The sequence below is a fragment of the Anguilla rostrata genome, chromosome 3 (assembly GCF_018555375.3).
Source record: "Anguilla rostrata isolate EN2019 chromosome 3, ASM1855537v3, whole genome shotgun sequence".
In the NCBI taxonomy this organism is placed as follows: Eukaryota; Metazoa; Chordata; class Actinopteri; order Anguilliformes; family Anguillidae; genus Anguilla; species Anguilla rostrata.
Window position 1 is genome coordinate 69,238,795 of NC_057935.1, and position 22,930 is coordinate 69,261,724.

Consider the following 22,930-nt stretch of genomic DNA (forward strand, 5'->3'; position numbering starts at 1 on the left):
CTGTCTATTAATGCATGGATATGGTATACATAGATATGATATGCAGTTTTTCATATGTATTGTATTTTTTTAAATATAGAAACATAAATTGGCTATTTCCTTTATTATACAACATGTAGCATTTGGCATTTGCGCATAAAGCATTCATTAAATTTTTTTTTTTTTAATTGTCATTCAGAGCACTATTATGATTGTTATGTTCCATTAGTTATAGGCTGTAGTTGAAGTCATTTCAAATTTCATTTAAAAACTTGTAACGTGCAACACAGGGACAGTGTTAAACTAAATTAATCATAAATTAAAATTAAAGTTATTGTTGAAGTATAAATCCAATCAACAGGTCACCCACCCATTTATTAAATAATTGTTTATAATTGGGACTACATGCATTTTTAATTGTGCATTTATTTGTGTTTATTTAAGCTGTGGGGAGCTAACCTAGAGCATCACTGTGCTATAGGCTACATGGGCTGTACAGAAGAGCAAATGATGAGTGAATTCCAGTCTATTTATTTATTTATTTATTTTTTTTTTGGTCATTTTGGTTTTGTCTGCTGTTGTACACACTTTGCCTATCTGTAAAATGTCTCTGCGCGAGACAGTGCTTCCCACAGATAAAACTGCATCGGCGAGTAAACTTAGGGTACCTCTGTTGATGTTAAGGCCTTGTCCTTGCGGTTATACAGAAGGAAATTATATGCTATCTCTCTTTCTTTCTCTCTCTTTCTCTCTCTCTCCCTCTCTCTCAAATTCAAATTCAAATTCAAAATGCTTTATTGGCATGAAATACATTTGTACTTATTGCCAAAGCGTACACACACAAACAGGAATAGGAATACAAACAACAGTGAAATACAAACAACATTTTGGTAACGACAACAATACAATTAACAGTGTGGTAATGACAGTGTCTCTCTGTCTCTCTCTCTCTCTCTCTGTATGCTTGTCTGTATTTCGATCTGTGTTTATCCATGTATACGTGTGTCTTTGTATAGCATTGTGCGAATTGGTGTGCATGATTGTGTATATGTTTGCGCATGAGCGTGTGTACTTTGGAGCCCATCATACCTCTTCAAAGATGTCAGTGTATAAACCTGCTAAAAAGACACAAAGACCTGGCACAATCTGGGGCTTGAGGCCTTGAAGAGATGAAGAGCATTATCACTGCCATGCAGCAAGTCGATTTGAATTGAACATTAAACCCCAACGCAGAGTGGAGCATCTTTGTTTCCAAGTTGCAGGTTTTGTCCTCGATCTTCTGCTGCAAATATAACAGTGTTTTAGAGTGACTTTCAAAGAGAGAAACTTGTTGCTCATATTTGAAAAAGATAACAGACTGCCTTTGATGTGTTATCAGATGTAGATGCTGACCCCAGTTAATTGTTAAACACGAACCCTTCATCCTAAATCTAAATATCTGCATCAAAAATGCGGCAAACAATCTAAAGCTAAATGCCATTACAAGATGTGTACATTAGGCTACTGGGCATGTCATTAAGTTGTATTACTTGTGACCGGATCTTTATCGACGCTTTTGCAGACATTTTTTATTTTATTTTCAGAAGTGTAACTGCGCTCGATTGAGACGAATAGCCGCTTCGATAGTATTCTCACAAACTTCATTTTACAGACCAGCATGATCGCTATTAATAATCAGCAATAAGCGCAGTATTAATAATCAGCTTCTCGGAGTGGAAACTCGAAGCTGTCGCTTGTTAGTTTTAGCGTGTGGTTTCTTGCTAATTCACTTTGATGTTCCCGGCTCCCCAAGCCCCTGAGCATTTGTCAGAGAGAACTTTTCACGTATATAGTGACACTTTCTTTTTCCAGTGACGGTTTTAACTTCTATTTTTTTCTTCGTCTTATTCTTCGTCTTCGTCTGCTGATGCCCCGGTTTTCACAGCCTAAAAATGCATGTACGAAAGGCGCATGAACTGCCAACGCCGCGACTCGCTTCCAACATCTTGCAACATCGCAAAAGCACAGAAGTGTCAGTTTCCCATCTTTTGATTGCTTGACGACACCAAATGTGCAATTTAACAAACACTTTCGCTAAAACTTTTTTTTAACCAGTACCCAACAGACACTGAGCAGTGTTACCAGAAACATTCATACAGTCAGGCCTGCGTAGAACTAGGTAGGCCAGAGCTATGCGGTCGTTCTGACTGCTGCAGTCACGCTGTACTTTCAGTAATCAAGGCTCCAGGAATGAAAGTAATTAGCCTTAGCCAGAACAACCCAGATAGAATACATTGACTCAGCAGACGTAGTGGTGTGAGTTCAGCCTGGCCAGACGTCTTCTTTTTGGCTGGACCGCAAGAGCGGGGCCAGCCCTACAAACACAAATGTCTGTGAGTGACTGACTGACTGTGTGATGAAGTTACACCATTGGTCGGCCGAGTTATGAAGGTACACCATTGGTCGGCCGGATCACGTGTGTTAGGTCCAGTCGTATACTAGGTTTTAACCTGGTCTTGTTTCAAGACAATTCTTCTTTTTGGGACTGATAATATCTGTTAGAAAACTTATCCGTTATAAGTTTTGCTTGTTCTATAGACTGTAGGTAAATGAAATCCAACGTATGCGCACCCTACATAAGAGTTCAGAATCATTCAAGCACTTATATCTCAGGATACACATCAGAGGTCACTGTGATTTTGTAGGAATAATAACTGCCCACATCAGTACAGGTTGAAAGCAATATCGGTTAGTGCGTCTAAAAACCAAATTCAAACTCATGAAGAAGCGGGGCTAAATCCCATAAAAAGGCATTGCCTTTTTTCCATGGAAGGAGTTACCCAACCTGCGTTGCTTTTGGGACGAGATATAGTATGAATTTCAATGGAGTAATCCGTGAGATCTGAGACAGAGGATCTGGTATTTAGCAGACATTGTTCGTTATCCAAAGGGACAGAACGCAAACACGAACGGTCATTTCCTCTCTGGATGATGGGGACTTCCTCCTCGCCGGCCCTCCCTGCCTCCGCCATCAGACCCCTGCAGCTGGTCCAGCATGCTGCTGCTCGTCTGATCCACGGCCTCCCCCAGCTCACCGTGTCGCTCCCCTTCTTATCTCCCTCCGCTGGCGGCCCGCTGGTCAGCTCGCCTCAAACCCGGCACCCTGGTGCTGACCGGCAGGGCTGCTGCAAGGGACAAGTCTGACATGTCTGCCAAAAAAAAAGAAAGAAATAAAAAATCATGAGATCCTACACACACACCACCACTTCATTCTGCTCCCTCTGGGTACCTGCTGCCCCCCCCCCCCCCACCCCCTTGGCCCTCTGTGCCCACACTGCCCAAGCATGTATGCTGTCTGTTCTGCCCCCCCTACACCCCCCCAACCTCCCCGCACTGAAAGACTTGCTTAGAACACACAACACGGCTGAATCTAATATTAAAAAGTCACGTCATGTATACTGCAGTTGGAAAGCAAGTGTAATTGATGCTCTGTTTTCAGTTCATTTAGCCATACACAGAACAGATAAATGAAAAAATCTAATGTGGAAAATTATCGAAAGACAAATACTGTAAATGTATGAAAAAAGGTAAAAAAAAAAAAGAAAGAAAGATTTTTTTCTTTTTTTTTGGGTTTGAACTGAATTGCATTAAGACTGCTTGAGGTCTGACCTTTGTCAATCACAAAACGAAAGACGTTAAATAGACAACACCCGGAACTTTTGTAAAACGATAAAGCATCCACGTCAATATGCAATAGCAAATAGCAGCGTTCTGAATATATTTCCCCCCCCCCCACTTTGAAAGATCGACTCAGAACAATTTCAAAACATGGACACGTTTAAAAGCAGCCAAGAGGAAACTGCAGCGCAGAGGAGAAGGAAAATGAAACTGCTGACATTTCAAAGCCGAGCCCGTTAAGAAACGGCACGTTCTTTTCACACGCGCTACAGGGGCTACAACACCAGATAGCCTCTCTTTCTCTCTCTTTCTCTCTCTTTCTCTCGCTCTCCGTTGCCCTTTTTCTTCTTCTCCCTCGTCTCCATCAACTTCATTCGTTTGAAAACGTTTTTTTGGCATGAAACATGACACAGCTTCGCATGGTAATATTGGCGGAACATAGACGTTTGAAATTAAAGGTAACCGTTGGCAACACGACGGAAGAAGAGTTCTTCGAGGGGAGCATGGGAAGATCACCTGCCTCCTTATCTCTGAAGGAACTCTTGGCTAGTCATTGGATGGCCTCTGTCACTCAGATTATGACAGACAACCATGCATGCACACAGTGAAATGTCCAGTGTAGATTCAACTCTAACAGTGTTAATTCAACACTTAACGGATAACATTTGGTCCCACATTCCAGAGTGGGTACAAATGTTATGCGTAAAGAGTTGAGATTACACTGTTAAAGTTGAATTAACACTGGGCATTTTACTCTGTATGCCTGTACGGGTTTTATGCAGCAGCTAGCATGGACAGTTTTCGTACTTGGTACATTTGTAATCTACATCCCAACCCTCCAGAAGCTGAAGACTTTTCATAGTCCCCCGCCCCCCCCCCCCCACCCCATCCCCCTGCCCCCATCCAAACTGGGAAAAGCTCTTTGCAGAGGCGGTTGCACACATAGCGCTGTGGGGATTAAAACCAACGCTGAGAAGTGTTAATACGCGTATGACTGAACCGTGGGACGATGGGGCAGCACATGGTGGAATGGATAGGAAGTCAGACCACACCATCTGGCCACATCCTTTACTGAACCCCTGCAATGGTGCTCTGGGGCAGGACAGGCTGTGCCGAGGGCCGGGGGCTGGGGGCCGGGGGCCGGGGGACGAGGGGGGGGGGCGGGGTGGGGTAATGGGGGGGGGGGAGGTGTGGGTGCCGCTGCGGCCAAGCAGGAAGCAGTTTCCGCGTATACGGTGACCTTTACTGCTGGTTGCTACGCCCGCTCTCTCCAGGATGTGCTTACATACCAGAGTGAAGCAACACACAGGAACTAAAGAAACCTCATTACATATCACACGCGCAGCGGACGGTCTCTGCAAAACAATTAAGTCAATAATAAATAAATAAATGAATAAATAAACAATGAGCATGGAACGCGACAGGCCCTAATTATACGCGTGGGAGGAAGCACAAATGCCCAAAATGCCCGCTCTGAACTGTCAAAACTGAAACACATGCAAGATGTGTGGCCTTCACCAGGTTTCACCAGAGGGATAGTGCTGACTGTTCAGCCTGGAATGCCTAAGAATGATGCACACATTTCTATGAAGTGCCAAGCCCAAAAGGCAGGGGAAAATATCTTCCCAGTCATTTTTCTTTCTTTGTTGTCGCCTTTCCTCATATTTTACCCTGGAATTACTTCTCAACATATTTTGTCTGCTGAAGTCTTGAGTTGGTTGTCATCCTTTGTACTTTGTTCTGTTTTCAGCTCAGTTTCTGGCAGCTGTACAACCCATTTCTGTCAAAACCACAACCCAAACCTGTCTCCAACTTCTCCACCCCAAACCCACCCCCCCAATCCCCCCCTTCCCCAATCTCAGGGCTAGCTCTCGCTTTCCAATGTGGCAAGTACCCCCCCCCCCAGTAAGCAGGTGAGCTTCCCTCCACACACATACCCCCGTCTGTTCTCTCTTCCTCTCTCCCTCTTTCTATCGCTTTTTTCATTTCTGCAGGTGCTTGCAACTTCAGATGAGCCAAATTCCCCCTCTTCTGTCCTTCCTTCTCCTTTCTTCTATATCCCTGTCTCTTCCCATCTTCTTTTTTTATAAATTTTACCCTGGCTATCTTATCTGCACCACCCAAAATGCAAAGCACATCAGGCAAGGAGTCTGACCCTGAACAGCAGTTATCGTGCAAGTCATCACTTCAACTTACACTTGCTTTTTACAGACAAAATGACAAGAGTGTTTTGTATTTTATTTGTATTTTTTGTGCAGTGACTGTGTCAATAAGTCAGGTGCCGTGAGAAGAAGATGATGAAGACAAATGTGTCACAAATATGTTATGTGAATCATTCAAAGGTTTTTGTTCTCTCTCTCCATCTGTCTTTCCTCCTCTGCCCCTGTCTTGTTGTACCCTTGCTCATTTCCTATCTTGGACAGCTCTGTAGTGTAATGGTTTGGGAACAGCGCTCCCAAGTTATAACCCAGATTCCCAGATAAAGAACAGCCATTCTAGGTAAAAGTATAAAAAGTAGGCAGAGTAAATTACTCAGGGAATCCCCAAAATGGGTGTCCCATTTGCAAGTGCAAGTGCATTCATTCCTCTGCACAGGGGACACGCTAATATCCCCCCCATCCCAAAAAAGTGGTTCTTCAGTGACACTCACTAAAACAATAGCATCTTTCTTTTTTCTCCCTACAGTACAGCATTTGTGTGACTTCAGTTCAGTTCCATTCAGAGAGCCTTCTCTGAAAAAAAAAAACAAAAAAAACAAAAAAAAAACGCTACTATGAGGTTCAGTTCTCGAATGAAAGCCCGGCTTAATCTGTGTCTGTCATCTTTGAGCGCTCAGAAATAGCATTTGCAGACGACTCTATCAATAACGGCGAGAGACGAGCCTGGAACCCACATGACCTGTGGGCCGCGAGCAACCACAAGTCAGGAGAGAGGCAAACTTTCAAAAACGCGTTTAAAAATTCAACAGAAATTGCTCCGGCGTTTCTCAGAACCAGCTCTTGTTTTCTGGTCAAGCAGGGGTAGTTCGATAGTTCCGAGCTCGGGGCCTCTCTTCTCTTGTTCACGGGCACGAGTGTAAACTGACACAAATCTGCGAAAAGGGGTTTAGTTTGCCAGTCAAAATGATGAAAAAAAAAAAACAAGTGGCAAACAGATAGGGGTCCAAGGCACGCTTCTTGATGGTAAAGTTGAAAGCCTTTATTGAAACATGGCAAGATAAATTAAAACGTGCTGGACCTACGCACTGTGGCCTTCACAAGGGTTTGGCCGTTATCTTTGTCCATGTAGCACCGTTCCCTCTTTAACCTTTGTGATACAAATCTTATTTTACCTGAAATGATCTGTATCGGTAGCTGAACTATTTACACGTCTGGTTTGGTAGCCTCACTGCAACTTGCAGTAGTGCTATTCAGAGGCATTTTGACTCATACCGAAGATAATTTTAAAAAGCTGTATGGTGAAAGCAGTCAGCTCGGCTCTCGTGACTGCTGGAGACACCCCCCTCCCCACCCCACCCCCCAAACCTGGCGCCCACCGTCCCCACTACCCCATATTATTTATTTATTTCTATATTCATTAATTAATTTATTTATTCACTTTTTAGAGCAATGCTGCAGACCTGTATAGCACACAGGGTACTGGGTAAACTAGGCTCAGTGAGCAGGCCCAAGCCGTGCGGATGACGTAAGGAATCAGAAACTCTGTCTCATCTAATTGACGCCGATCCAGGAGAAGCGAGAACAGCGCGTAATTATCCTGACTGCAGGGCTGGGAGAGCTGAACCGCTCACACCAGTAGAGCTGGATTCCCCGTTTCCTGGGCCGACGTCCGGACCGCTCCCTGATCCTCGCCTCGTTTGTTGCTCTTTTGCCCCCATTGTTTTCTCTTTCTTTTCTTTTCTTTTCTTTTCTTTTCTTTTTTTTTCATCCACAGAATTTCCTGGTGCGGTGTCTGTACTCGCCTCCCGAGCGAAGACGCGGTCACGCCGATCCTCAGCGCTCCCCGTCTAATTTCCACCTGTTTCCTACGGTGCTGTTACCTCTTCAGTTTTCCTGTAGTCTTTCCAAAATAAAGAAGCACACCCATTCTTATGTTTAACTCAGAACTCCCATCTGCTTACCGCCAGTTTTATACATCAATGTTAACGTCAACTCCAAAAGTCATTTTCATCCCCAAAGTAAAAGAAAAAAGGCACCTTGCCGTTTAATTGGCTGCTCAGCCAAGCAGTCACTGCATCTTCACTTACCATGTCTTGTTTAAGGTCTTGCGGGACCTGCTTTTACCATTAACTAACAGCTCCGTCTTTTTGTTGAGGGTCACAGTTCAAAAGCCATGTGGTCAGTCAGCCAAGCGAGTCATTCAGAAGAAATTGTTGTCATTGACCCCGGTAATAAAAAGAAGCAAATATATAATTTTTTTTTGTTTGTTTTTTTTGTTGTGTCAGATAAAACACACAAGCATAGTACTGTAAGGTGAGTGCTTGTCCTGCTACGTATGGACATTAACCAGATACCTCGGGCTTACTAACGGCCACCAGCAAACCTGACCACCGGCGCAAAAAGGCAGCGAAGACAAGTGAAGATGAGTCTCGTGCCTCTCGATAACCCACGGTGGAGCTGCAGCGCTGATCGAAGAAGGCCAGCCCAAAAAAAAAAAAAAAAAAACAAAAAAGTCCTGAGGTGAGGCAGCAACAGCCTTCTCCTCCACGGTCGGGCAGGAAAAACAGGAACGAGAGTCACGGGTGCTTACACAACAATCCACGGGGATCCGATTTACAGGAGGAACACCCTGCGCCTGAAAGTCCCTTCTCTGTGCACACGCCCCGTCTGCAGCCGCGTTAGCGCTGGCCCTCCTCGGTGACTCGAGGCCAGTCGCTGGGCCCCAGAATCCATCCTAAATCCCTTCAGCGTGGCGGCAGTGTTACGGAGGGGTGTGCGTCAGGGGGTGGGACAGCTCAGGAGGTTAAGAGCGGTCGTCTGGCGGTCGGAGGGTTGCCGGTTCGATTCCCCGCCCCCCAGCCCTGGGCGTGTCGAAGTGTCCATGAGCAAGACACCTAACCCCTTAACTGCTCCGGTGAATGAGAGGCATCAATTGTGAAGCGCTTTGGGATAAAAGTGCTATATGAATGCAGCCCATTTACCTTGGAAGGATCGTTGACAAGAGGAGTCATATTTTCCTGTGGGGTAACATCGGTATAGCGCGATTCTGTGAGGCTAATAAATGGCTCTGCCAATCAGAGCCCTGGGATTCGTCCGAGCTCAACGCCTCTGAGTCTAAATGACAAAGTCCGAGAGGGATCGAGCACACCTAAAAAAACATACTCTATCAGGGTTGTTTTAAAACTGAACACTTTACCGCGTGGATAAGCTGTGGCAGAAGGCCAAACTCTTTCAGGAAAACTGGGGTTGTTACCTGATTGAATTCTGAAGCCAAATCGAGGAAGCCAAACGGACATAAAGCTCATTATGTAATTTGTCATTTTCTCTACTGCTCCTGAAATATTCTTCCTTGACCCAGCAGGAAAAAATAAACAAAAATGCTGCACTGAAAATCTTTTTTGTATATATATATATTGTATATAATATATGTATATATATATTTTTTTTTATTGAGCGTCCCTTGTAGTGTGGGTTTCCGCATAGTAGAATACATATATATATAGTTTTTGAGATTAAGAGCAGAAACTCGTGTCGCCTGCAGGGAACAAAAACGAAGGCGCGTGACGAGAGCGGAATTCCGAAGACTAGGGACGACTACGAGGAAAACGATTTCCGAAAGGAAATTCCTGTTCCACAGCGGTCAGTTCTCTGCCCCGAAAGTGGCGTGCAGATGACTGACGTGATCTGACAGCGGGCCCGGGGGTGCGCAGCCAGCCTACACCTGCGAGTCCACATCGCCGAAGAATGAGTCAAGCACTCATTAAATAAATAAACACAAACAATTAAAGACAGGACCGGTCGGGAAACAAAAAAACAAAAAAAACACACATAGCTTTCATTTCTGCATGTGTCATTATTTGTTTGCCAATAATGATAAAATGGGGCTCCCACACCTAGGATGCTTTTGATCCTACCTGGATGCTCTGCGTATTGCATAAATGTATTCTCATTTATTTACTTGTTTTATTTTGCTTTTCTGTACAAGCCAGTGGATGTTGGCTTAGAGAATGCTACTTATTTGTAGGTTATTTCAGGTTAAACGCAATCAGGGTTTTTTCCGAATCCACATTCCATCCTGCGAATCTGTCCCACCAGGAAGTTCTGAGATTCATTCCATAACACAAATTTATCGCTAGACGAGGGCACGCCTGCGTCACCTTGATGTTGTACCTTGCCGTCACGCCTTGTAGTTTGACTTAACATTACACTCTGACCCAGCATTTGCATACTGTGTGAACTGAACTTAATGTGGTCATGGCTATGAGTAACTGTTACATAATGAGTATTGCACCTTATCGGACCTGCGTTTCGTAGTTGTTCCAATGACCTTCGGTATGCACTTATTGTACAGTACATCGCTTTGGATAAAAGCGTCTGCCAAATTAATGTAATGTAATGTAATTCTAGAATGTGGGCCCTTTTTTTTTATTTTCATTGACCAAAAGAAAACACCCTACTGTTTCCTGTTGTCACTCTGTGTCCCAGCCCATACTGTACGCCAACGCTGTACACTCACTAGGTCTGCTTTGGTGAGTTACACGCAGTTACCCCATACAGTGCAGTGGCACCAGTACAATGCAATGCAAGTGATCCCCCCGTCTCATGTTTACATTATCAAAGTAAATGAGAGCAGATGTTGGACAAGATAAGAATCAGTTGCCCCCTTCCCCTGGGGGGTGCGGGGGTTGGGGGGGGGGGTAAGCGGGGGCCGAAAGGTCACTGAGTGTTTGAGCGTCGAAGACGACAAACTGGAGGAAAAGATCACAGCAGCAGGGGGGAGAGAGAGGCGCCCGTTACAAAACGAATAAAAGGAAAAAACAACAACAAAAAAAAAACGAACGAACAAACAAACAGGTAAGCGCGTGGTGGCGGAGATCAGACGCCACCCGCGTCTCTGTACACCTCCGGTGTAACCGCTCCGACGCCGAGAACGCGTCAGAGAAAGGGCCTCTGGGAAAAAAAAAGTGCCACCGGCTTCCAGGGGCTTCTGATTAAAGGGAGGTTTCGTCACATGGGCGGGCCGCGCCTATCTTTCGACTCTCTGTGCCTTTTCCTCTCCCCCCCCCCCCCCCCCCCAAAACAACCCCCGGGTTTGGGGAGATACCATCTTTGGCGTCCGCCCTGCCAGCTGAAAGCAGCAGATTCGCAAGCAGGTGCGGAGGAGGCCGCCACCCTCGATGGCACCCAAACCTCGTTTCGGAAGGAAAATACATTCCCATTCCCCAGCGTCACCCGTGCCATTACATGATTTTATACCGGAGAACATATGAGGGCTTTCAACAAGGTATAGATTTGGTTGTATGTAATTCTATGATAGTATGATATTCCTGATATTTTTCCTGATTGATTCAAAATTTGATCCAGAGTAAAAAGTGACCCAAAAAGATGCTCAGTTCTATCTTTTTTTTTTTTCTGCAGAGATGCTCACCAAGTATTCTCCGTTAAGCATATCGTTATTTTGGGCCTTTAGAACGACCACAAAGAATGATCACTATGAAACGACCATCAAACTCATAACGGGTCTCATTCACAAAACATACAGTACATACGATCACCTTTGATCGTAAATTGTGTGCAAGAATGTTTCCAGAAACATTTCGAAATTAATCACATTTTCATATCTGTAATTGTTCATGGCTGTTTTAATCACAAGGATTGAGCAAAAAAATGAGTCAGCATTCATCATCTCATACACCTGGGATACGCACAAAAACAAAAGGTCTGCACACGTGTCATGAATCCCACGTTGGTTTTTCGTATGAACATTTTTAAGAACAAAAGTAAAAATAATTCAAGAAAAGTTTTGCGAATGAGGCCCAATTTTTTTTTGTTGTTAAAACATTTTAAAAAAGCAGAACTTGATTGCACTGAGTCAGTCTTAAGGAATGCAGTTCTAGGATAGGCTGATCAGTGTTGGACAGACAAAGCAGAAATGCTGAAGTGTTTTTCCCAAGCAGCAGTGCAACTGCAGCAGCCTCAGGTCTCAAGAGCTAGAGGCCAATGCCTGGAGCCTAAGACACGGGGGAGGTGGGGGGGGGGGGGCAGGGAGGGAGGGGGGAGGGAGAGAGAAGGGGGGGGGGGGGAAGGAGGGAGAGGTGTGAGGGCTGCTGAGACAGGGACAGTACACCGCAATGAAAACAGACACCGCTTGACTCCGGCACAAGCCTAGATGAGTTTCAGGCCAAGAGGTGTTAGCACAGCAAGCACTTGTGGGCACATGCAGGGTGAGTCACACACACGTGCGTGCACACACGTGGAGGCGCGCGCTTGCACACACACACACGTCACACGCGCACACGCAAAAAAACACAAGCACACACGCGCGCATGCACACACACACACGTGCACACACGCACACGCAAAAAAACACAAGCACACACGCGCGCATGCACACACACACGCACACGTGCACACACTCTCACACACACACGCACACGTGTGCACACTGTCTCATACACACACATATGTATGCACACACACACACACACACACACACACACACACACAGTACAGCATTATATAGTATTTTTGCCAGCCAGGAAACACAAAAACTGAGACTTAAAACATTTAAGATCACTTAGACATTCAGATCACTGTACACCACTGCTCACTCAGGCAACGGCGTGTCTATTCCTCCAAATACACTTATGCTGAAATTAAAACAGATGAATTATTTAAACATAACAAAACAGACCATTGTATGTATTATGAAAAAAAACACAGTGTGACCACGAAGATAAATCAGTTTTTGTTTTTCTTTTTTTTTTTAATGTAGAAATGACCCATGCTTTGTAAATGTAACACTGCACAACAGTGTCTCAATCAAACAAAAACAATAACATAAGATAAAATAACAAAACACTGTGTATGGGTATGCGTATTAAAACACACAAACATCTTTAAATCCTCTTCTGTTTCTTCATTGTGGAATAAGCAACAGCTGCCAAGAAAAAAAGAAAAAAAGAGCAAATTTTGTCCCATATTTAGCACTGAATTAAAGGGCAGGGGAAGTTACACCCACAGACATAAGTACCTGAGATCCCAACATTTATAAGACTAAACATTATTCAGTGCAAGTAAAGCACAGTAAACCCCATTTCAAAATCAGTACCAAAATATAATATATGCAACTCATGTATATATTATGTATATATTACAAAAAAAACTGCAACCATTTACACTTCCAGTTTGTTGATTTGCAGGCATTTAAAAACATTTTAAAAGTCAAACCTTTTTTTTTTACTTATCTATTTACACATTCGTACTCTGAAAAAATAGCCAGCTATTGCACTTTCCTTGCGTAAAATATACTCTGTGCTCAACTGGGTTTCTATGGTTTCAAGTATATTAAAATATCCATCCCCTTTGTTCTCTCGTACTCAGCAATAATTTGCTGGTATATATTATACACTTCATATTCCTTTTTTAAACCATCATTTGACTAGTCTATATTGTCAAAACAGCTCGGACAAAAGACAGAAAGAGACAAACCCCTTTGTCACTTTGTTCAAAATCAACTGTGAATGTCCCCAGTTGAACTAAAATAAAGAATAGTACAAATTCTGAATTTGTAATAATGTGACATTTGTTGTTTGGGGTGCCCTAGATGCATTATAAAATGCCCTTGCATTTACCTTTTTTTTCTGGAAAATGCTAGATGAGTAAAAAGTCACTTTGTATTTATAACAAAATAGTGAAACAGAACTCCACTTCTGATCCTTCTTAGTTATGTTCTTCCTTCTCATGATAATTTCACAATTCACAGTTCTTGTATCCTTGCAAAGCGCTTTCCAAAGTGAGTGCATTAAAAAAGAAAAAAAAAAGTTTTTGCAAAAGCAAAAAATAAAAAATAAAACAAACAAAAAAGAAAAACACACACAGAGCACCATGGAAGATATTAAAGCTTTGGACGTCTGTAAACAACACACCTACAACATACCTTTCAGTTTGTCTGTGACATTGTTTCAGTAAATTGTGTACTGTTTACCAGCCCCTCCCCCCCCAAATGTATTTAACAGTACACCTTAAATGCTAGAGGACAGAATGTAAAGCAATAAAGATGTGAGTATTGTGCTGTCACTTATCTTAAATTCTTGCAATACTTTGCTGATGAACTATTTATTCTAGAAGTATTTGGGACATTCTGTGTGTATTTAACAGAACATAAGGGTATGCAGATATTCTAATATGCCCAGCAAATAATTTGGAATAACATGTCAATATTAATACATATCCCAGTAACATTAATCACCATCAAATAAACTAGGTTGCATTATTTGAAAGGAAAAAAAAAATGTATAAGACAATTGATCTTAGAGGCATCAATGAACAAAAAGATGATGTTTGCAATAATGCACAAGTAAAATATGGACAACATAACACATTGGTGAACATGTACAATATCATTGAGCCAAGAAAACTAAAAAAGGATTCAAATAAATAAATAATCCACCCCAGCTTCCTCGGGAATAAGTAAACGGTTATTATTTTTGGATCAGAAAACAACGTAAACAAGTGAAAGCCTGTGTTCTATACATAAGCTCCCGCAACAAGCCAACAATTGACCATACTGATTTATCCAGCACAGATGGAAACCCAACACTTGTGTCATGTAGAAAGAAGAAGTTTCTTCGGATGAGGACAATTAAACCACCGATACGCTACACTTTTTGCGTAAATAATGCCACAATAAAATAAAATAAAAAGTTTTTAAAAAATGCCTACAAACACTGGTGTAAGTCGCGTGCCCATGTATCGCATCTCCAGGAGAAAGTAGCTCCAGAGAAAGTGTGTTGCAGAAAAGCCTGACCACTGGCAGATATTCTCCTATTCTGTGTGGCTGTGGACACTTTCGTATTTGTCGTTGTACAGTATCAACACACGATAAACAGATTCAGTGCTTAACACACAGTTTGTACCGTGACCCTGCTGTGCATCAAAACAATGACACAACCGGCAGAGAGTTTGGCATAGAGAACCGCCATGAACCAGGAGACAGAGGATGCTATCAATCCAGCCAGCGAAAGAACTAAAAAGACTGGGGGTTTCATGCTCCCAGTTCAGCTGGAATATGTTTCCAGAGTGCTCTCTTCTTCTTCTTCTTCTCTTCTTCTTATCTAGTGCTCGCTACTTGTTTATAGCTGGTGTTCAGTACAAATTGGGAAATGGCAGGCCGTGAACCTTTTAGGAAAGCATATATTCTATTTTAAACAGCAGTTCCCATATTATCACCGACAAGCTTTAATCAAGCTCACCTGATATTTTTTGGCTGGACCGCAACAAGCGGGGCCAGCCCTATAAACGCAAATGTCTGTGACTGACTGAGTGACTGAGTGACGAAGTCACACCATTGGTCGGCCGGTCCAGCCACATGCTAGGTTTTGACCTGGTCTTGTTATGCACTCGACTGCCATTCCTATTGAACATGACATATTCTACTGAACCGCAGGTGACAAAACATGAAAAGACGCATTTCAGCTTGTTATTGGGTTGCCTGCTACCAGCCTCGGTGAAAGAAGATATCGAGGAGCAACGGTCACCGTGGTTACGGCATCTGTTTAGTGCAACCTCTTCAGTTCGAGTCGTGACTTCAGAGCACTCAGCCACTTCCCAGAGAGAGAGAGAGAGAGAGGGAGAGAGAGAGGGAGTTCAGTTTGGGTGCCGGTTTTGGAGTGACTTTGATTCTTGTAATCTTCCAAAGTCAGCTCAGGTAATCTCTCACTTTCATGTTTCGTGTTTTGACGAAACCAGGTCGATTCACGTTTCCACAAAATTAGCCTAATGCTGACGTGAAAAGGAGAGTGTTGCCCTTACCGTACTGCCTGGCTACATGTAAAAAAATAAAATAAAAAAAATCCACAGCCACATCCTATATATGTGTATCATATATATATATATATATATACGATTCCAGATGTTCACAAGGCATACTGCATTTTAGGCACAGTAGTTCAATGTTTACGTATAACCAGGTAACATGTAACACACTTCAGGTTGTCTGTGGAAAGAGGCGGGTCAGGGGTTGAGGACTAGGGTCAGGAAAAAGATGAAGAAGGAGGGAGACAATAAATAGACAGACGGAAGCATACTGAGATGTAAACGTCAGAGAAATGGCTCAACATTGTGGATGGAAATCATCAAACTTCATAACAGTTCCCGTACGTAGCTGCTCTGCTAAAGAAGAGGACCACAGACCACACCCTGAGTAGACAAAGGCAAACCTTCGGTGTACCGTTTTGTTCATTTTTTATGGTAGGGTTGGCAGGTGGAAATAAAATAAAGGACATAAAACTTCATCAATCACCTTTTTCCCTATTTTACAACGCTTCAGACGGCTTAAAAACAGAGTACGTATTTCTTGGACCCAAGCCTTCATAAATTTGTCGAAAAAATAAAAATGTAAGCTTCAAGCTGTCTGAAATTATATGTAATATGTGCACGCGTGAGTGTGTGTGTGTGTTTGCGCGAGCGTGCGCACAGGCGCATATATCTGTGACGCGAACGTTGCGCGACCTCCGCCAGGGAGCTCGCCGCCCTGCGTGTGCGCCCCCTAGTGGAAGGTGTGCTCCCCGCGGACGATGTGCGAGGAGAACTCGTAGCGGTCCTGGCTGCGGTGGCCGCAGATGTTGCACTCCAGGGGGTCGCGGTAGCCGTGGCAACCCATGTGGATGGTGTACATGACGTGGTCCAGGAAGAGGACCCGGCAGTGCGCGCAGCGGAAGGCTCTCAGCTCCCGACCCTCCTTGCTGAAGACGCGGTAGGCCTCCCGGCTGGGGGGGCGCTCCGCCGCCACCGCGCCCGCCTTCCCCGCCCCCGCCTCGGCCGCCTCCCTGGCCCCCGGCTCCGCCCCCCGCCCCGGCTCCTTGGCGTAGGCGGGGCTGGCGAGGGGGTAGCCGGCGTGGTTGAGGTGGGGGGGGGCCTGCTGCTTGTCCTGCGGGCTGCTGCGCTCCGAGTCGGCCGAGTCCAGGCAGCTGTTGCTAGGCGACTCCTCCCGCAGCGCGGGGGGGTGCCGGGGCCGCACCAGGGAGATGGGGCCGTTGCTGGAGGGGGGGAAATCCGGGGGGGCCAGCGGCAGGGGCGCGGTGTCCCGCCCGCCGGGCCGTTCCAGGCGGGGTGCCAGCGGGTAGGAGAAGAGGGGGTTGATGAGGGGCACCACGTCGCCCATGGCGAACTGCGGGTGAGGCAGGTGGGAGCGCAGGGACTCCGCCCCCATGTAGGAGATGGCGTTGCTGATGGCCTGGTCCATCATGTGGGCCTGCACCAGCTCCGCCTCCTTCTCGTACTTCACGCCCAGCTCGTAGCTCATCTCCGGATAGCCGTAGCGCACCATCTTCTCCTCTGAGAAGCACAAACACGCACATTCTCACGTTAGCACGGGTGGCTAAGCTGCAGAATGCTAATCAACCCGTAGCGTACCTCGGGAGTGGTTCAGTACAACCGCAAAGTCAATATTTTCACTGGCAACGAAAGGTCTTACGCAAGCTAACCCAAATCTGGGAACAAACACATTATGACAAGGGTATGGCAAATAAGGTGAGAGTATGGTAATTATGGTGTTGCAGATAATATTCCGTCATGCCGTATATTATTTACAAAGGACAGGTATTTAGTGAAAGCATAATAGATACAAGAACCAGAAAGTGCTGCTAACTTTGCCCATCCAGTAGAGGTATGCATGTTGTAGGAACACTAGTCTATTTACTGTCACTGAACAGCAACCAGGAAATAATTCATGAGATATGTATAAATCTGAGGATACATTGCTGACATTTTTTTTTTTAAATGCCCTTTTTGTACGCGAAATGAACTGATAATTTCTCTCAAGGAATGACATCTAGAAAAGCAAAGTGAATTGCAGACTGCATGGACACAGAATTACATCTAGCCTCGAGGACAACAAACTGGCTTTGAAAGACGAAGATCTCAGAACGTTAGGTTCTGCTCTTCTGTGTTTTCTGCTTTTGGTGAAGGGACTTAATGGTGGAAAGCCCCATCGGAAGCACGGTAACCATAATGAGGGTTTAACCCCTGCAAAAACATGGATGCGGTGAGAGACTCTGCCTCCATTCGGTAAGAGCGATGGCAGAGCTACAGGTGTGTCAAACCACAACCACGTACAAAAAAAAAAAAACATTTCGTGTTTTTCTCTTCTCTCTTTCTTTTTCTCTCTTTCTCCCTACCACCATTTCAAAGCGGGGACCCTTTCAGGAAAAAAAAAAAAACGTAAAAATTATCAGCGAAACAGAAATACTTTTTCAATAAGGAGCAAATTAAGCGTCAGGACATTCTTGAAGCGGCATTTCGTAATAGAAGAAAAAGTGGGTAAGATCAGCATCCAGGGTTTCGGTGGAAAGCCCTCTTTAAATTGCGATGGTTTCATCTTGCCACTCATGTCCAAGAAAATGTATCTTTTTTTTTCCCCCAGTGGAAATAAGGTGTAGATAATCAGGTCAAAAGCTAACTTCAAAGCACGCAACTCATTCTGCTCTTTTGACTTCTTGAATCTGAAAATGTATCTGAAATTTGACATTTTTCATCCCTCAAACAAATGACATAATGAGAAGCAGCACTATCAGTTAAAAGCAAAATGCTATATAGCTCACACTCAAATGCACTTTTGAGTTTTAATCAAACAATATTAATGAACAAACATTTTCAAAACAACTGTGTATTGATCGATCCTTTAATCAATTATGTCCATGTAAAAATGGGGTTTTAGTATAGTACAGTTTCTCCTCTCACATGTTGAGAATAAAAAAAAGTAAATGAATAATAAACAAAATGAACAACAAACACTTTCTCTATGGAAAGTAATTGTAAGTACAGTACGTGGAAGTTTTGGTAAATGTTGAAAGGCGAAATTTCTCATTTGGGATCTGTCGAGGCTTGTCATACCTCTGATATGACAAGAAAGATTTGGAATACCTCAACCAGCAGCTTCAAGTCCGGTTACATAATAATAATAATAATAATAATAAATAAACCAATAGGTGTATGAGCCTGTGTTATTTCAAGACAGACTCCTCCAGCGTTTATTCTACATTACTCAGCCTGTGGTAACAGACTCCTACCCTTACATGAAATGCAAATACAAAAATTCGACCGACTCATTTGTTACAAACCAGCAAAACCCCAAATAAAATACTCCACAGATAACAATCAACCGCTTATAGGAAAAGGATCGCAATTGTAATTTCTGCAAAATTGACATTTAAATTTTCTGTAATAATAATGTAGCTCTCGACACGGATACGAAAACCAGTCCCTTCAGACCGGCTATTAATCATCTATGTACCATAAGTGGGGTGTGAGAATGGATTTTTCCCCTTCATCTTTGATGACTTACTGGATCGTCAGCCCCGAAAAACTTCATGTGTTTTACCACAACTGAGTTTGCTGTGACGACATCTTTTGCTTTTGAAATCGCCCGAATCGCACCACAGAATTCAAAAAATTCACACACGTTTTAAAATCTCGCACGCGGGGACTGAACCCACAGGTGCAGCGAAACCCTTCGGAGGGGACTCTTCCCTCGTGCGGTGATTGGGTGGAGCGAGGGCGAGAGACGCTATTTCGGCAGGTCTCCCGGAACGCGCGGGCCTGCTCGACCACCGCCGCCGTCGGGTTGGCCCGCGAGACTCACCCACGAACTTCTGCGGCGTGGTGCTCTTCCTCTTGCCCACGTTGGCCTGCAGCCTCTCGATGACGGGCGGCCGGTCGAACGGGGCCATGGCCAGGCCCTCCATCGAGGCCTTCTGGTCCTTCAGCGCGTCTCCTGTGTTTGAGGGGGGAGAGACGGGGACTGAGCGCCTGAACGGGTAGCACCCAAAAAGCCAGACTGCGGTACACACGACCGGAATAGACCCCGCGGTGGGGGCCTGCCCTGCAGTAGACTTGAGCAGTGTTTTGTCAACCCTTAAAGGGATATTTCACCGTGGTTTAACTGATGCACTTTTGTGGAGCCTACCCCATTGTATTTGCACAGCGTGAATACGAGCTGCGTCAGTTCTGTCCCTGCTGACCATCAACAGCAGTGCCGTTCCCTCCTGGTTTTCCTGTTCCCAATTCGCTCTCATTTTATTTTCGTGACCTCGCCGAAATTCATCGTTTTAAAACACAAACTGACTACGGAGGATAATAGGGCAATAAAAGGGAGCACAACATCAACCTTCGACTATTTAGATGAATTATATCTGGAGTTAAAAATTAGCATGAATAAAAATAAAATATCAATTATTGGTATAATCATTCAAAATGCTGTAGTCATAACAAATCCAATGCACAGAATAACTTACTGGCAAATTTAAATAAAGAGAAATGGTCCATATGACAGTAAGAAACTAGTAAGAAAGCTATTAATAGTCGTTTACACATTTTAAACAATTCAGCATGGATGTAATGAGAACAGGTTCTGTTAATACTAATTGAGTCACTTGCAAAACCTGAGTCAAATTTACACCTGAACTTACACTCGTGATGTTTTCTTGAAGCTATATTTACCAACTAAATCCAGTGTGGTGTACAACACCCCTCGCTTGCCTACCTTGGTATGGCCCGGTGTTCTGGGCGGAGTCCATGTTGACACTCTGCAGGTAATTATGACAGCGCTCTTTGTGCTCCTCCAATGACGTGCGTTGTTTGTAGCTCCGCCCACAGTAGTTGCACTTGTGTGGCTTTCCCACTACAAAAAAAAGAGAAATATATTTTTTTATATATTTAAAAAAAAATATATATATAAAAATTAAAAATTAAAAACCGAACGGAGAAAACCGGTGGCTCATTCGAACCGTGCACCCGGCTCAGTGTCACTCATTTTGCTCACAAAAAGTGCTGCTGCTAACCCAAATTTAGCAAGGCGTCGTCCCGCTGTCATTACCTCCTGCGGTGACTCAAACGGTGATCAGTGAATGAGGTGACGTGACACATAAACCAGAGCAGTGGGCGGGCGAGCAGCTCACGCTGCTCCCTTACAACTCACCGATGCCACCTGCTCTCTGCCAGCGAGACCCGAGCGTGGCATGGGCGGCTAGCTGGCACACGCCGGCCTGGGTTTCTCCAGACGCGCAGAAAAAAAAACCCCCCGAATCGGGGCGGCCTCCGGGGGCCTCGCTACTACGACCCCGCCTCCCGCCCGGTGGGACGACAGTGTCAACAGTGATAGTAATCGGAAAAAAAAAAAAAAAGCGATTGTAACACAGAACAAAAAAAAAAAAAAAAAAGGCGTGCGTGTTTCTGTTCAGTCACTGCTCCGGCGGTTTCCAGTGATTCATGCTCTCTGAGCGTCGTCGAGGGCGACGCCGCTGCAGTACTGGATTCACGCGGCGGCGCGCGACAAGAGTGCCACTGGGTTTCCAGCGGGTTTCCACTGGGGGTACGGAGGTGCGAGCAGAGGTGGGCGAGCTGCAGGTGAACTCCGTGACACCGCCCCCCTCTCTCCCGGGTGACAGAGCGCGTGGGCGGAGCCACGCGCCGACCCAGAGACTCGCCGAGCCGCGGCGGCCGATGGCGGACGCTCGCTAGCCCGTGCGGCAGCGCTAACGGTTCTGACGTGACGGTCAAGGGCGGGCAGTAAAATTTAAAAATTACAAAAACGCTGCGCTTAAAGAAGACTAGCTCTCTTAAAACCTTTATCTGTGCCCTTTCTCCTGTCGCTTCTCCGGGCCATTTTCGTCAGTACGCACAAACTATTTCGCATGAACATTATGAAAGTCCGTAGATATGAACTAATGCATATAGGCCAGTGTAATGATTATTACTTGTTCAACAAAAATACTAATTAATTCCTCATTTTTGTTTTATATTGATATTACAATCATTGCATATACATAATGCCAGAAAGAGAAACTGTGCCGAAATATTGCATTACTTGTCAAACTGTGTTTGTAAACGCAGCGTTTCCATAATCTGTGCCAGTACTGTAATTCAGTCTGTCCACCTTTCTGATGGATTTTTGGAAGCGGAAGCTTTTTGTTATTGGCACAATCCCCCCCCCCCCCCCACTATGTCAAGAGGTACCAAGCTCATAAGCACTTAGGGCCAAGCTGCAACGACAGAATTGAATTATGCTCCGTCTCTCCACAGGCCTTATTGTATTACTCCAAACGCAAAAGTCCGCTTCCCCCCCTCTCTCTTGAAATCGGAATCCATCAAGGATTTGCGCGATCGGCGAACACTCACACGTGCCATTCACCGTTTCAGCCACAGTATCGCTAGGTACGCCAGATATTCCATTTTCACTGTGGCGTCACAGGTTGAGTAATGGAATGAGTCTGAACGCTCACGTTGAGTAATTACTTATCCTTCATCAGAGGCGCACACTGCCAGTCCTGGGACAGATGTTCACACGTGAGTCAGAGAGAGTTTCACTGCTGAAGCCTAACTGCAGGTTCTGGGCAGGGAACCTGCTGAACAAATTTCCCCTAGTGGGACAATAAAGATAACCTTGAACCTTGAACCTTGAACCTTGAAGGTTTGCAGGTTCAATTCCCAGGGAGGACACTGCCATTGTACCCGTGAGCTAGGTGCTTAACCTGATTTGCTACAGCAAAATACCCTGCTGTATACTGTAAATTGATTGACTATGTAAAACTGAGAAAGATGTGTAAGTTGCCCTGGTTAAGAGCATCTGCTAAATACCTGTAATGTGATGTAAATGTAATGGAAAATATACATATAATATAAGGCTTCAGAAATGAACCCCACAACGTTTGAAGCCACTGTGCTTAGCCAATCACTGACTTGCTTGAACCAATCACATCGCATTGGCCTCCACAGCAAAACAATACAATGGCTTAAAATTTTTGAGTATCGGGCAGCGCCCGTTTTGGGTTACACTGGGTCTCATGAGAGTCTCAGCAGAGTCTCACGAGAGAAGTCACATGCCAGAGCTCACTAAACCCAGACACTGACACAGTAATTTATGAAAACATTCACAGTTTTCCCACCCGCTTCTTCAAAGTCCCGTTTTCACTTTGAAGCACATGGCGAGAGGTTACTAATATGGTCATGAGAATAGACACCCACCTCCACCATACATTTACTAGAACAGTCACCGTGTCATTTTAAGCTACTACTATTGCTATTACTAACCCCCCGGCTTCTGTCTGCTTCATTTTAAGAGTAAATATTGCTAATAG

The 22,930-nt window shown here is 44.6% G+C and overlaps 1 protein-coding gene across 6 annotated transcripts in view; it reads right to left on the bottom strand.

Moving 5' to 3' along the window:
- Positions 1-12,532: 12,532 nt before the first annotated feature.
- The window catches only part of LOC135251773 (zinc finger protein Helios-like), a 43,492-nt gene continuing 33,094 nt past the window's right edge, over positions 12,533-22,930 (bottom strand). For all 6 annotated transcript variants that reach the window (XM_064329538.1, XM_064329536.1, XM_064329535.1 and 3 more), the window contains 3 exons: positions 20,338-20,475; positions 19,438-19,569; positions 12,533-17,132 (listed from right to left, as the gene is read on the bottom strand). In XM_064329538.1, the coding sequence (XP_064185608.1) occupies positions 16,345-17,132; positions 19,438-19,569; positions 20,338-20,475 (1,058 nt within the window). In that variant the 3' untranslated portion in view covers positions 12,533-16,344. The remainder of the gene's footprint in view (positions 17,133-19,437; positions 19,570-20,337; positions 20,476-22,930) is intronic.